The sequence below is a fragment of the Merops nubicus genome, unplaced genomic scaffold (assembly GCF_000691845.1).
Source record: "Merops nubicus isolate BGI_N331 unplaced genomic scaffold, ASM69184v1 scaffold177, whole genome shotgun sequence".
NCBI classification, from domain to species: Eukaryota; Metazoa; Chordata; class Aves; order Coraciiformes; family Meropidae; genus Merops; species Merops nubicus.
In genome coordinates this window covers 1-15,901 of record NW_008622332.1, presented here as the reverse complement: position 1 = coordinate 15,901, position 15,901 = coordinate 1, and the positions used below count along the sequence as shown (strand labels likewise).

Sequence of the window (15,901 nt, the reverse complement as noted above, 5' to 3'; positions counted from 1 at the left end):
CAGCAGGAGGGGATGCGATTGCTTCCAGCTCTGTACGCACTGCATCCTTCACACCAACTGCAAATATTTCTACGTCAGCATCCCTCAGCTTGATTGCAGGCTCTTTAAAAGCATCTGATGATTTGCCGTCGGTAATAAGAATCATGACTCTCGGCACATTTGGTCTTGATCCTTTGCTTGTAACAAATACTTTCTCCCTGACATAAGTCATTGCTTTGCCTGTGTTGGTAGATCCACCCCTGTAGGGGAAGGTGTTAATAGCCTGAATTATGTCTTCCACTCTGTTGTATCTGTTCAAAGAAAACTCCATATGGGGATCTCTGCTGTACTGGACAAGACTTATCTGTACTTTTCGAGGCGATATCTCAAAGCTTTTAACTAACACTTCCAAAAAGGCTCTTACTTTAACAAAATTGGCGATACCAATGCTGTAGGAACCATCCACTAAAAACACAACATCTGCTTTTACATCCACACCACGGGAGCATTCTGTAAAGAAAAAGAATCACCACTGTAAACAGATACTCAATAGCCACAGCATTATAACTGTATCTGCAGTTCATGTGTCACATCCAGTTGCTTATAAAGAAAATAAACCATGCTAAATAAAGCTGTTTCTCCTACATAATGAAAGCATGATAGTAAAACAAGCATCAGAGTTTTGAACAACAAAAAGCTACCATGTGAAAATGACATAGTAGCTCCTGACTCACCCACTTGAACTTTTACTTGTTGTGTTTTTTCCATTATCGTTATTGGCTCACTGGGGGTCAGTCCTTTCATTGCATAAACATTAATTTGATACTCTGTGTCTGGAGAGAGATCTTTAACATTAAGAGCAGTAGTCTGAGGACCCACACTCAGTACATGTTGTTTTCCACCAGCTATCATTGGAATGAACTGCAGGCGATACCCAGTTATTTGGCTTGTGGATGGATCCCACGTGATCCTAACAGATTTTGAGGAGATCTGAGTGGCCACCAGATTTGAAGGAGGCTCCACCACTGAAAGAAATCAAGAGTAAACCCAAAATATTAATTACCATTGTAAAACAGATTTTCTTCCACACTTTTATTTTATGAATATTTTTAGTCATCTTTTGCTTAATCTTTACTAAAAATCACTCTCTTTTTTTGGCATTAATACAAGTGAATTACAGGACAATCCAAATGAGGCATCAGTGAGTGTGCAGGAATATGACCAATGCATTTGTGGTCCCTTGAGTGTAGTAGAAGTTCCAGGACAAATCCTGCCTTGCTTTAATACTGTTCCCATCAGCAGTGAAAGCTACACTCAAAGAAAACACAGCAGGGAGTACGACCAAAAGCAGAGCTGAGCAGAGCACGACAGTGGAGCTGTCTTTGCTGCTATGTTGGTCAAAGAGTAAGTTGCTACTTAAAGTCTTCAAGGGCCAGAAAGCTTCAATGATACAAGTTGACATCTGTGTTTTCTCAGCATTCTCCAGTTTCCATTCCTTGGTTCTTAACCTACTACATTTTCTGCCCCTTCAACAAGCAGGTTTTTTTTTCCTTTAGTACATTTTTCCATAGAAGTGTTGCCTGTGTCCAGACTGACTGTATGAGACTTCGATAACTGCACATGGTGTTGCCCTTGAAACTATGGAATAATGGAGCTGTTCCACATTTATTACATCACATGTTCTGATCTCCCGCATTTAACTGCACTAAGCGGAAACCTGTTTTCCACACTCGCTAAATGAGGTAACAGATCAAACTCCAGAAATAAAGCAAGGAAAGGATAGCCCCCCTAAATACACACCAGAATAAACTGAAGTCAATAAATAAATTCACATAAAATATCTCACCTTCTTCTCCACTAACCAGTTCACCTAGTTGTTCATCAACACTGGAGCACACTTGCAAGATAATTTCATTCTGTATATCCGCAATTCCATCAAAATTAGCCACATTGAACACATGCTTCAGTGAAGGCTGAGATGCAATTAGCTTGAGTTCTTTTGCATCTGCTGCTTTGATTCCTAGAAGGTGCAATGGAAAGGACTATGTTAAGTGGCCATAAAATACAGACACCTGTGAATGTATTCATAAAGTGCCAGAACATCCTAGGGCAAAGCTGAGTTTAATTCAGTTCTGTCTTCTGTCATTATCAATAACCAAATTACAAAATAATTATCAATGCAATGAGGTGACATACTCCATTTTCAGCCTGAGAAAACAGTATGGTATCTTTAATATGGCCAAGGCTGAAGCTATGCTTGTCAGTCATCTTAATCTCCATGTAGGAGCTACAGAAATATTATCAAATCAATACAGTTGGTATGTTTTACTCTGGAGGGTACAAACTAACCATTTCAAGGCATACACATGGAAATAGTGGCATAGAGAAATTCTTGAATTTACAGAACCCGTAAAATATCAAGCTTACTTCTTTAGGAATGTTAATCTCTCAATCAACAGAAAAACATCAACGTACCCAAAGAAAAAACTTCAACTCCTATGTTGCGAAGCTCTCTTGCAGGAATTTCGACATCATCTTGAGCTTTTCCATCCGTAATGACAATTGCTACTTTGGGAAAGCCTTTTCTTGCTCCAGCAGATTCAGTAAAGGTGTTTTGAACCAGGTAATCAATAGCCTCACCTAAAAACACCACCACAAGTTATATTTTATTAGGCTTGAATGAACTGGGATTTAAAGCAAATTGGAATTTTAAAATGAAATGCTGAATAAACACATATGTGGGAAATCTGTACCTGTCATTGTATTGCCACCTTTGTAAGGTATCCTTTTAATTGCATCAATAAGATCCCTTCTTCTGAAATACTGATTCAAATTGAACTCTGTTCTTGTATCTGAACTGTACTGAACCACTCCAACTCTCGTCTTTTCTTCCCCAATGTCAAAAGCTGATACAAGGGCAACCATGAAGTCCAGAATATATTTGAAGTTATTTCTCCCTACACTCCATGAACCATCGACCAGGAAAACCAAATCTGTCATTGCACTTATGGAGCATCCTGGAACACACACACACAAAAATCTCTATTAGCAAATGAGCAATTGCGTTCTTAGAAATCAGTGAGAAATGTCTGACAGAAACTTAGTAGATAAAAGACAAAACAAACAGATATTTAATAGGTTGATATTCTTAGCTAGTATATTTTACATGGGTAAGCATCACTGACATAAGCCAACACCCATACGAGCCTTCTAGCTGTCATTATCAACAGGGAACTGTTACCTACTCAGTTTTGAGACACCTCTCACACTATTACACAAGATCTGTTATGCCACAGCAGATGAAAGCTCACATAAAAATCTTTTTACAACTGTTTGATGTTATAGGAACATTTCATTATGTCATCACTTTTGCTGTGCATTTTTATCTCTCCATAATATCTGCACAGGTTCTTCTGCAATGCCTTTTATCCACAGCACAACGTTTTTTGTTAACATGACAAGACACTCATGGACTTGTGCAGGTTACTTTCATAAAATTCCTAGTTTCAGCACCAACTTTGCATCTTGTTCTTTCAATGTGGCTATAAATTTCTTCCATCTCAGTCCTTTTCCAAGTTTTCTTAACTCTGGACAATTTTACAAGTTAACTTCATTGGTAGATAACACAGGAACAGAGCAGAACCTTATGGCACCCTAAAGCTAGACATTTCTAATCTCAGATATGTCAGATAAGAATCAGACATATCTCAGAAAATGTCAGATAAGCTGAAAGACTAAACACCTTACTTTGTAATTGAGCCTCAACCTTCTTGTCCTCTGGTATGCCTGGACCACCTGTCTGAACTGCACAAAGCACAACACAGAAAATTATTGGAGGAAATCAGATTAAATTTGTAAACATCAAAGAAAAGCCTGTAGGGAATTAGAGACACAAATCTCAAGACAGACAAGCCTCAGAACATGAAAACATAAACACAAGCTATGAATACATCATCTGTACTTAACAGATTTGACAACATAGCGTTCAGGGCAACACAAAATACAAAAAACACAAATAATGAAGAATCCACCGTATTTGTACGTCTTTTACAGAAATTTCCTGAAAATTAACCACAAAATCCCTGGATGAAATACCAATATTACCCCTCTCTAACACATAGTGGAAGTCATCATAAGTAATTTTCCTGTGGTTGATTTGGGAAGCCTGAGGCATGTGACAAAATGTGTCCTATAAGCTAGTCTGCTGTGCTTAACATTTTTATTTAATGAATTTTATTTTATGCTTCCTGAAGTGTTAAACATAAATTATAAAAAAATTAATTCTATATTTTTAATGCATATAGATATATTGTGTCACATTTTATTATTTGATGATAGGTTTGGGTTTTTTTTCTCACACACAGGAAGCTGGTCAGGTTCATTTGTTACTGAGGTCAATGAGAGTCTTCCCCTTTACTTCAGCAGATGCACTTTGTAGGAAGCAGGTTTAGCTCAAAAGAACCAATGGCCTTCTGCAAAGAATTCTACAGTAGTCATCAAGACACAATATAGACATGTTAGTCTTCTCTGATCTCTTGCAAATTAACTCTGCTTCTACTAGGAATTATGTTTAATGGAAAAAGATTGTTCGGACAGCTACATTTGACCAGAGTCAAAGTACGTGGCAATTTTGTTGAGGAACTGGAACAAAGCCAAGTTTTGTGAATGACCACCCAGTTATCTTGGTTTTCTAATTGTATTATAGGCACTTACTTGTCAGTTGGCCAAAAACAGGTAGACTCTCCTCACTTTCATCATATGAAGCTATTGATACAACATATTCTATATCAGGTATAAGATCTGATAGGACAGTTTGGGTAGTGCTAGGTGAAAGAGTAAATTCTTTAGTAGGCCCATCTGCAACAAAAATATAAACCAGTTAATGCAGCCTTGAAAGCCAGTAATATCAGTGACAAGTTGATCATTTAAAAAAAAAAAAAATGCAACAGAGAATAATCTATCTAAAATCCAATGATAATTTTAGAATTATACACTTTCTTTTTCTCCTGAAGTAAGAATTTTGAAACATGAAACTTCAAAAGAACCCATTTGCTACAGTGAACAAAATTACTGAAGCGTTTCATAAATGTCAAGAAATTTCAGACTTAAAATGCACATACAAAATGTACCATCATCTATCAAATCATGGTCCAGTTCTGGCAGATTACTTTTTTTACACTGATTATTTCTCAGAGTGAAATAGAATAATGGGTGTCTCTCAAAGTCATTATCAGGAAGTTACATGACATCATCACTGCATCATTACCCAACACACACAATATATCCCCTGAGAGAAGTACTTGAGTGAAGTACAACACAATTCTCTAACTTTAAGGTAGAAGCACAGAAGAGGAGCAGAGTGGTGATACTACCTTCTTTTTGCTCCTCCTTGCAAATGAAAGGTGTCCAAAACTTACTACTTGCAGTCCCCAAAGGGTAAATGCTATGCTAAGAAAAATTCTAAGTTGGAACAATCACTGCTCCCTCCTGTATGCCCTTTGCTGCTACCCAGTATTGATCACAAACTTCAGAAAGATGTTAACATCTACTCTCATATCTATGTTACATATAAGTCAAAATAAACCCAAGTTTAAAAAAAAAAATAATTACAGAAATTTTTACAGAACTCACCATTTGTTGGAACCACCGTTATCCTGTAACCCACTATTTCATCTGGTGGCCTTTTCCATGACATTTGAACATTATGCTCATCTATAATTGTAAAATTCAAGTCTGAAGGTGGATTAACTGCAAAAGATTTATAGCAAGTGCATGTTTAAAAGTTTGAACAAGCTTTGGCAAATGAATAAATAATGTTGAGCAAAGCATACTAAAATTGTCTTTGCATAAATTTGTTTCCAACAAATATAAAGATATGTTGTTGGAAAAAGAGTAAAATGAAAGCTGACAAAATATGACAAAACATCAAAGAGTATACGCATTACAGAGGACAGCACAGAACACATGTTTCTTGAGTTGCCAAGACATTCAAGAATGGCCAGCAAAATCAAGCACCACAGAAAACACATTTGGATACATGTACAATGAGTTCACAGATAATCACCACATATGCAAACATTTCACATAACAATTAAAGGAAATTTTTTTTACATGCTGGGTGCAATCCGTACAAGCATGCCAAATCACAACCTGCTTACAATATCATGAGATCATTTAGGACACTGAGAACACAGTACTCTTCTTAATTAGACATCATGGAGTTGATCAGCTTTTTAATATACTCTCTGCATAGTCATATTCATTATCAATTTCACTGAAACTTGGCAGAGAAAAAAAATAACTTTAAAGAATACAGGAAAAGATTGGGCATTTAACGTTCAATAAAGCAATTTCTGTTAGGGTCTAAATACAAATATACATATAAAATGTATATCAGTAATAATGATATACTGATGTATCATTTTATTTCAAAATACAGACAGCTCCACCTCTGTTCCTAGAAGCCACTCAAGTGACATACTTTGCATATGGCTGCAAAGGATTCAGGAACTAAGGGGACAATAAATGGGGTTAGTAATGGTTGCAATTTGCTGAAATATTTGAGCTGATGCAAAAGTTCACAAAAATAAGATTCTGCCTGTTTACACCAGATTGCTGTACAATTTCAAAGGTGTAAACGGTTGTTTTCATGTTCCCTTTGCAGCAGGTGTACCCATACTAGTAGTGGCATTTTAACGTAAAATGCCAGTATGGTTCCAAACAACACAATGGTTAATTATGAAAAGACAACATCAAAGTATATTTATGGACATTTATTTTACAGAATTTATGGAAAACAGCAAAGATGCCACCAGTAATCTGAACAAATGACTGCAAATAAAACTTGAGGGAGCTGATGACAGAAGTAACTGAACAGTACAGGAAGAAATAGTTTACATACGCTGTTTTGCAGCATCATGCATATGTAAATGAAATGTTGAATATTATTTTTTTTAGCTTCCCACGATGGACAAAAGCCTCCATGTACAAGGTTCATTACACAAAGACATTTCATAAATATTTTATAATGATATTCTCTTTCTAAAATGGTCATGCTTATTCATGCAGTATTTTACTGACTCACTGTCAGTGCATGGTAGGTGTATTATATATTATTGCTTAAATAGGTCTACAAAGTAAGATTAGATTCAGCCATACTTTCCTTAACTACTTGTGAGACTGTTTTGCAGGCATTTTTACCAGAGAGATCTTCTCTGTTTCACTGAAGATCTCTATTATATGTCAGATTTTGTTTTGGTTCTGAACATAATTTAAAGAGCAGATAAAGAATTAAAAGCTAGAACGTATACTTATGTAAAGATGCTGTCCAATTGCAGTAGGTAACACTGAGCTCAAAAAAAAAAAAAAGTCAACCAATTGTGTAGGCATTTAATTACTTTTAATTTACCATCATTTCCAACCATAGGATAATATGGCTTTGCAATACTGATACAATAGATACGCTAGTACTAAAGTGAATGTTATTTTTCCTATTGCCCATACACAGGCAGTGAGATTAGACCATTAACCTGCATGCATACTTTATTCATCATTCGGTTTACGAGCATCACAATGCTAGAGACAGCAAGGTAGTTACTTAGTATCAAAATCATGCAACAGGTGTTAATAGTAAAATACATTTAGGTGATAAGAATATCATTATAAAATATTATTTCAGTAGCAATGGCTCAGGACAAATTTAATGCAAAGGCAGAGACAACTGACCTGAGCATGCTTTAAAAAAAAAATTCAGTACATGGAAAAAATAGCACCACCAACCTTGCAAGTAAATTGGCATGTTGCAGCAGAGACTTAGGCTTTAACTGCTGAAGGACAGCAGCAGCCCAACTTGTTGATATCCAAATGACCGGATTCCAGATAAACTGAAAAAACTGACTGTGAGGAGAAGTCTTTAACATTTGACAGGATTTTCATCCATTTTATGAAAATTCAGATGTGGATCTTCGCAGGTAACGAATAGTACATCGATACATAAGTGACGTATCTGTTCTTCCAGGTGTTCATAGCCTTTTAGAACAATGGCATTGCTGGGGACATCAAAAAGTCCCCTTGTCCACCCCATAGCTAAGACATGATCAGCCACCCCATGTCACTTCTGACATGTTTGCTCAGATCATTCTTAAAGACCTCCACTGTTGGCAAAACTGCCACCTTCCCACAGAAGTTACTTCAGAGTCTCACTCCCCTCATCATCATGAGGTTATTCTCGACACCTAACCTCAGTCTTTGCTGCTGCACTTCAAATCCATTCATTCTCAACCTGTGACTGGCCTATCAAACTCAAGCACTGAATACTTCTCCTACTGAGATCCAGAAAGAAACTTTGCCCGAGTTAAAAAAAGTCAGTTTGGTTCTAATGTCATCAAAATGTCTTCCAGATGGCCTGTGACCTTTTGATACACAAATAGAATCTCCAAAATATCCATGGACCTTCACATGAGTCAGATTTCACCCATGTGAAACCAGCTGTGCGGTGAAGACCAAACTACGATCATATGACTGAGGACAATAGGTCAACCTCAACTACAGCAAAAGGTTTAGATGATAAAAACCTTCTTGTGATAATGAAACAGGGCAACTGTTACTCCACCTTACTAAAATTGTTCTTGCAGAAGGGAATTCACCAGTGGAAAAAGAATACATCTGCAATATGGAATCAGACCAGACTTCTAAGAAAGAATTGCCCCCGGTTGCGATGGTAGTTTGTGACATTAGAGGGACAAAACTTAAAACTCCACGCTACAAAGGCTGATGTGTGAGCACAACTTTACTCAAGCAAGTGGCCTTGATGTCAGGCTACTCGTGTAGGTGAAGTTGCACCTATGCTTACAGGGTAGTGACACTGCTGATCAGTCTGATTCCATGCCCATCAAACTCCATGCCAAACCTCTCACTGACTCGTCAAGGTGCTGGATCATGTTCATAACATGTAATGGTATTAATATTGCCTTAGCACAGTTAAGTCTAGTGTCACTGTTGGTTCAGTATGAAAAGTATGGCCCTCCTACAGGTTTCCAGAACAGTAAAAAAATATCTTGCTGTATGACAATAATGTTTACACAGTGTTAAATTCTACCATTCTTAGAACTACGATAAAAATTCCTCAATCAGATATCCGATTTGATATACCACAAAAGGAAAAAAAAAAAAAAAAAAAAAACATAATATACTTAATTCGTTGTCATTCCTCATGTTATATACGTGTATAATAACTGTATATTTTCTGAAACAAAAATATAGAGTAAGGCATCTTTCTCATGCTATACATGTCTTGTACTATCTTGTACTATTTAGCAGGTAATACAAATGTCTACAGCTTTCTACAGATAACACAATGTGACTGCTAGAGGATCCCAATGGATATCTTAACGAGGCAGTAGTAAAATATAATCAGATTAGGCAATTTAAATCTAGAACCACACTTAAAAGTAATATAAATTGAAAGGAGCTGCCATCCACAATCCCGATGTTAAAAAAAAATCTGTAATTTCATCACTGGAAAGGACTCATATAATTAGCACATAAAATAACATGTTAGCCCATGTTAAAATAACATAAATGCCACAGAAGTTGACGAACAAGCCCAGCCTTGCGCTCAGTGAGATAAGCCCTGATGAGGCTGGAAGAGGTCAAAACTCATTTACTGTTTTCTTCATAAATGGCATGGGTTTGGCACAACTAACTAGATCACACCCTCAGTCAAGCTTGTTTTAAGTCAGTGTGAATGGGGAAAAAAACCAAGCTATAGCCTAGAAATGTAGTAAAGAGCAGTTTCTCAGCCTTGTCAGGTATTCATTGCCAATCACAACACAAACTTTGCTGCCTGTGCTTTTGCTTTTTTGTTTTGTTCTATACATGTATATGAAATTTCTTCAAAATACAAGATATATCACTCATATGTGTGTTTTTGAAAAAAAAAAATATGCATATAAAAATGGATATAACTAAACAGTTGCATATATATATATATACACACTGCATGCATTAATATTTACCAAACTTTGTATCTTTGTGCATATTTATGTATGTACTTAAGTGTGTGTATACATACACACATATACACTTTGCTTCTATTTAGCAGTAAGAAAAACAGGAAGTTATAGTCACATTACTGTATATACAAATTTCAATTTCACACCTCAGTCTACACAGTTCTTTTTTTAGGAACTTGGAAATCAACAGCTAGTTTCTCTGAAGATTGAAATCATATGTCAAAAAGTAATATAATAATGGTCCCACCAACCAGTTCCAAACCTGAATAGGAGATTGTTAACTTTAAAAGTTTCAGCTATCCTGGATCACCTCTAAACCATTCAGTCAATGAAAGTTAATGTATCCAGCACAAGCTTTATTACATGAGAATTTTTCTAATCCTCTCTAACTGTTATGCAGCAGTTATTTGTCACTTATGTATTGCATGTCCTGGAGACAGACTTTTCACCTGACAAACGTTTTTCTGCACTAAACAAAGGCCCCACAATTGGCTCAGTGATGCCGTCCTTCCCTCCCTCCAACCTAGAAAGCAGACTTTTCTAGGTTTAAACCAGTTCCTGAAACATTGAAAAGTCAGCACCTTCACATGCTCCGTGAAGTCACAGAGAACCAATGATTTCCTTGATCTTTTCCTGTGCTTTTGAAAAATTCCTCTGTATTACAACATACTACACAAGCCATGACATCATCACAACATTAACCTGAGATTGTAAGTAACAGATTATTTGCATACTAATCTGCTTGCTTTAACTATGTCTGAAGTAATGAAAAAAAAAAATCTTATCTAGGGAAAGGACATAGATTTCTCCCTGGCTATTTGTGATTACAGATGGAAAAAATACCATGACAGAAAGAAATCCTAACACAAGGACACACTGGAGTACTGCAGTTCGCTGGACTGTAAAGGCAAGAAACAACTTAAACAGAGCATCAAATATAGGATCACACACAAGAAGTTTAAGCTGAGAAAGAAATGTCAGAAGGATTGCAAAATAAAGCAAGAAGAATTGCACTGTAAAGCAGCAAAAACACCGAGCATGGAAACAAATTTGTTCCCTCGTCCAGGGTAAACAACTTCCCCAGTGAAATGCCATGAATGAATTTGGACTATATGTTGGGTTTACCCCCACTGCTGCTTCAGCGATTGTCCAACCAGCTAGAAAGCCCTGCATTGCTCAGGGGGAAGCTTGAACTCTGCAGGAAAGCTCGAGCACCGTTACTGCGCCTAGCTGCCCTGCCAACAGCAACAGAGCACGGCTCTCACGCAGGACTCGCAGAGCAGCTGTGATGCTAATGAAGAACCAGCTTCATCCTGGAAGATTCAGGAACCCATGAACAGCAGTATTAGATAAACACCAGATCTACTCCTAAGGGAGACTGAAAAATTAAAGCTGAAGGAAAGCAGAAAAATAGAACTAAGCTTTTCCTTACCTCCACTTTCACTCCGTCTTCCCACCCCATATCAACAATCTATAACACATCAAACCACATTATCTCTTATCCTGTTGTCATTTTTTCATCCCATTAAGTGTCTACCCACACCTCAAAGAAAGAAAATTCAAACCACATCTCTTGTGAAAACCACAAGGAGAGCCAAAGAAACAAAACACACTTGGGGGAAAAAAAAAAAAAAAAAAAAAAAAAAAAAAGAGAGAGAGAAGAGAGAGAGGACTGGCTGGTGGGGAGAGAGATTTGCCACGATATGATCTGAAAGGTGGAAAAATAGACTAAAGAACAAATGTCCACAGGAGAAAGTCAGTTCAGCAGAGAGGATTTAAGTTGTAATGATACTAGAACAAAAATAAATAAAATCCAATGTGCAGTTTAAAAGATGTTGCAAAACTGAAGCACAAAACTAAAAGACTACAGAAAGGTGACCAATATAGTGCAAACAAAAAAATACACTGCAAAAAGCATTTCCCACCAGAGCAGGTCCTAAAGTACTGCTAGCTCTGAACTTCCATTTTCAGCACCACCATTTCTCACTGCACTTGCTACTCAAGACACTTTTCTGCTCTTACTTCAAAACTTTGGAGCTAGAAGTTTCTCACAGAAGCCTGATCACTTTAAACTAAGTATTTCATTTATTACACATTTCAGAGCAATGTCAGTCTTGTCCAGGAGTGCTCTGCAACTCCCAAGATCAGGCTTTGTCCACTCTTTTGCTTGGCAATGGCACATCCTTGCATCCTTCAACATGAGATCTTGGCCAGCTTGTCTAGCAATTCATCTAGTTTTGCTGTTATAAAATAACTGCGTGCCTCTCCAAAAAAAAAATATTTAGTGCTTTTCTTAACAGTACTCCAGTTATGAGTGGTTTAGTCCATACTATAGCTAAATAAAACACCGTTGCTTACATTTCGAAATTACTCCATGCATATAATCAGTGGTGCAGGACAACAGTAGCATTTCTCCAGCTTCAGGTGAGCTCCCTCTTAAGATAGGGAAGAACGTACAAACACAACCAATCCCTTCCTCCATGAAAACTGTACACTTTCTCTGCTTTCCCTAGCACAACAGCCCTGCATTTCAAACACCACTCTGAAATTACTTCAGATGACCTTTTCTGGTTCCTCAGCCAACAACAACGCAACATGAGAGGAAAGCAGCAGGCTGATTCTCTCCCAGGGTGACAAGATGTTGCACTACTGGCAGAAATGTCATCTTATTCCAGAAAGCCAGTGTACTTTACATCTGTGTGCTCCAAGGAAGCACTGACACTGGTGGTGCAAACGCCTCACAGACATCTCTGACACATCATGCTTTTTTTAGTAGCCATCAGCTAAGGTGACCAGGTCCAGACACAGGAGTTGATGGCAGGCCATGACCAGAGAATTTGTTTCAGTTCAATACAGAAAAAGAAGGGACCAAAAAAAAAAAAGAAAGATTATCAGCTTCTGTTTTTTTCCAGTAAATCTGGGGGAGTTCACCTGCAGTGCTTCAGTTCACCCTATGATAGAGCCAGGTCCCAGAGGTCAGGTCAAGTAATTTCAGGACAGGACATTCAGCTTCTCCGTTCCCCCTGGCAGCCACTGCTGTCAGAAATAGTGTTACTACGACCAAAGCCGTGCAGCTCACCTGGAGGGTGACAGGGGAGGTTGCCCCCACACTGGTTGTTAATCCATCGGGAAGGCAAACGCACCGGACCCAGGTCGTTTTGAGCCATGCAAGTGTGGGGCCTTAACCAGCACAGCAAAGCCCAGTCACCCTCCAGCGGTGCTCAGGACGTACATCATGATGGTAACGGCATCTCCCCAGGGATGTCCCCAAGTCATACCCAGTACAGAGGCCAAAGCATTCCCAAGGGAGGTTCCAGCCACCCCAGTGCTCAGCCGGGGGTTGCCCCGCCGAGCTGGGGGGGCCAGTGTGCCAGCAGGGTGGAGGCGAGGGGTCCAGCGCAGACAAAACACGCAGGCGCAGAGAGCCAGACTCTGTTGGAGCATTTTATTTCAAATCTGAGGGTTGTTGGGTTTTTCATCGCCTTCCTCAACACAACTAAGCGAGACGCTACAGCAGAGAGCCCAGCCATTCTTGGTCCGCCAGCGGGGCAGCGCTGCAGGCTCCAGCTGAGCTGGGCTACCCGCTGGCCGTGGCACTGGCAGTGGGCTCCTCAGGGAACTCGCCCCAGTAGCCACGCCGGCCCGCCCGCGTCCTGTCTGTGGAGAGGCGTGGACAGCACACCAGAGAGACAGAGAGAGGGAGTTATGGTCTGGCTGGCTAGCCAGGAGGAACAGAGCACAGAAGGAGATGAGCAAGGAAGGAGAGGCATTTCTCTGAAGGAGAGAAGAGAGAAGGTGAAGTAGCTACACTCAAAAACACAGAGGGAGTGAGCCGGTAGCTCAAGGCTGGTTGGGAGGTTTGCTGGTCAGCGGAGCGCCGGGGGCGAGGGGACGGGGAGGGGAAGGTTACCTTCAGCCTCGATGGAGGAGAGGAGGGCGGCTGCACAGAAAGCAGCGACTGCCAAGCACAGTGCTGTCTTCATTTCTGCCCTTTCAGATCACAACAACATGAATGAATCTGCAGTGATGGGGGTGGGGTGGAGAAAGGAGAAGGAAACGATACACGTGGATTAGAGGATTGCATGGGTGTATTCATGAAACATAAAAAAGACGAACCGTGGATTTTACTTTGTTCCCTTATCCCCAGCCCCCCACCCACGGGACCAGGTTGAAACCTCTAGACTTGAAAGCAATCCAAGACGATGACAGATCTGCATGACTAATTGGAGAGTCTCGTCTCGCAATAATGTGCCTTTTGTTGCTGAACCCTTTCCAACCACAGTACGCACACACGGCTTTAACCTAGTTGGGGTTAATTTGATCAGAGAAGCACAGTGAAGATCTGTGCCTCCACACAGGCAGGAGCCAGAAGGAAGCTCCATGACTTCATCGCCGAGTGTGATGATAGCTAATTCAGAGGTCATTCCTGCCTTGGATTGACTAAATGTCTCTTTCAGCTGGGGATTTTATTCAGCTCCTTTTTCGTAACTGCTGAAGCACTTAGTTAGCTGCGTTTTAGTGGTCTCAAGGCAGTTTGGAAACAGTAATAAAACTTTTTGTGAGAGGTTCTGCCTACGAATGTGCTATTCTTCATTTCTTGAAGGTCTGAAATAGATTATTCAGAAGTGTGTGTAATACAGCTGAAACCTGACACATCTGTCTAGCCATGATGTTTCAACATCTGATAATTCATTTACACGTCCTGAGAGAAAATAGATTTAAAATACACTATAAAAAGCAGGCAGTTGAAAGAGTCTTGCAATCACTGCAGGTTGTCTAGCAAAATAATTTGGATTAGGCCACTTAGTGGTTCCTAATTGCAAGCCTTCATAACTAAATGCTCTAGGTCACATCAAATTACTCCCCAGTTACTCCAGCAAAACTTCCAAATTGTTTCCTTGTCTAAGTAAAGGCTAATATGAACAGTCCTCATCACATATGCATGTAATTGTTTCTAAAGTTTGGGGTTTTCTATCTAGGGAAGTAGGCGAGGGGTAATTTATTTGAATCAAGTCATAAATGCATCATATATCATAATTAGGCTGGAGGAAAGAATTCCAAAAGCAATTAGGCAACAGATTTTATCAGGAAGGTGCCAAGAGCAAAACAAAAGAAAAATACATAAATCATTAGTCCACAAAAACAGATGAAGGGCAAAATAATTTTCTTCTGACATCTAAAAAAACTAACCAGCAATGCATATTTAGTGGGTAGACACTACAGAGACCCAGGAATTTCCCAGTTACTGACACTGAACTTAACAGACTTCTGCCAGGCAGCTGGATCTCCTCGCCGTAGCCAAATGCCTTTACTGTGCATAAAAATACCAAGAGCTCAAAGAAAAACTAAGCAAAGGTCTCAGTCCAACGATACCTCCAGCTGGGAAACAGAACAGTAATATTGACCATAAAGATTCCCTAAGACTAACACAAGACCAAGGCTAGCATTAAATTTTCCTGAAAGCTCCAAAATCATATCACTGCTCTGCGTGGGAAACTATTGCCCCTGAGCACATCCACCACATTCTGCAGTGAGTTTATGCATTGCCTAAACTCGACGTAAATGCATTTTTGTCCTGCAAATCTTGTGTGGGCTTGGAGTGCCATCTTTTGAAGAGCAACAGAAATTAATCATTTCACAAAGGCATCTAGGAGTTCACTACTGCTGCAGGGCTGCCATTCCTGATGTATATTTTTCTTCCATTAAATAAAATGTCTCAGTCAAAACATTCATCTGCCCACCTAGAAACCTTTTGTTTCCTTCTCACAAATTTGGTTGAGCAAAATCAAGCCTGGAGGTGGTGGAGGAAAGATCCTCCTGCTGGCTCAACAGGGACACAAACAGACATTAGGTCAGGTCTAAAGGTTTCCTACTTACTCTGTAGAAACTACTTAAAAAAAAAAAAAAAA

General features: G+C 39.1%; 1 protein-coding gene across 1 annotated transcript in view; it reads right to left on the bottom strand.

The window, feature by feature from the left end:
• The window catches only part of COL12A1 (collagen, type XII, alpha 1), a 102,108-nt gene extending 88,062 nt beyond the window's left edge, over positions 1-14,046 (bottom strand). The window contains exon 1 of the mRNA XM_008944742.1: positions 13,903-14,046. Coding sequence (XP_008942990.1) covers positions 13,903-13,975 — 73 coding nt within the window. The 5' untranslated portion in view covers positions 13,976-14,046. The remainder of the gene's footprint in view (positions 1-13,902) is intronic.
• Positions 14,047-15,901: the final 1,855 nt, after the last annotated feature.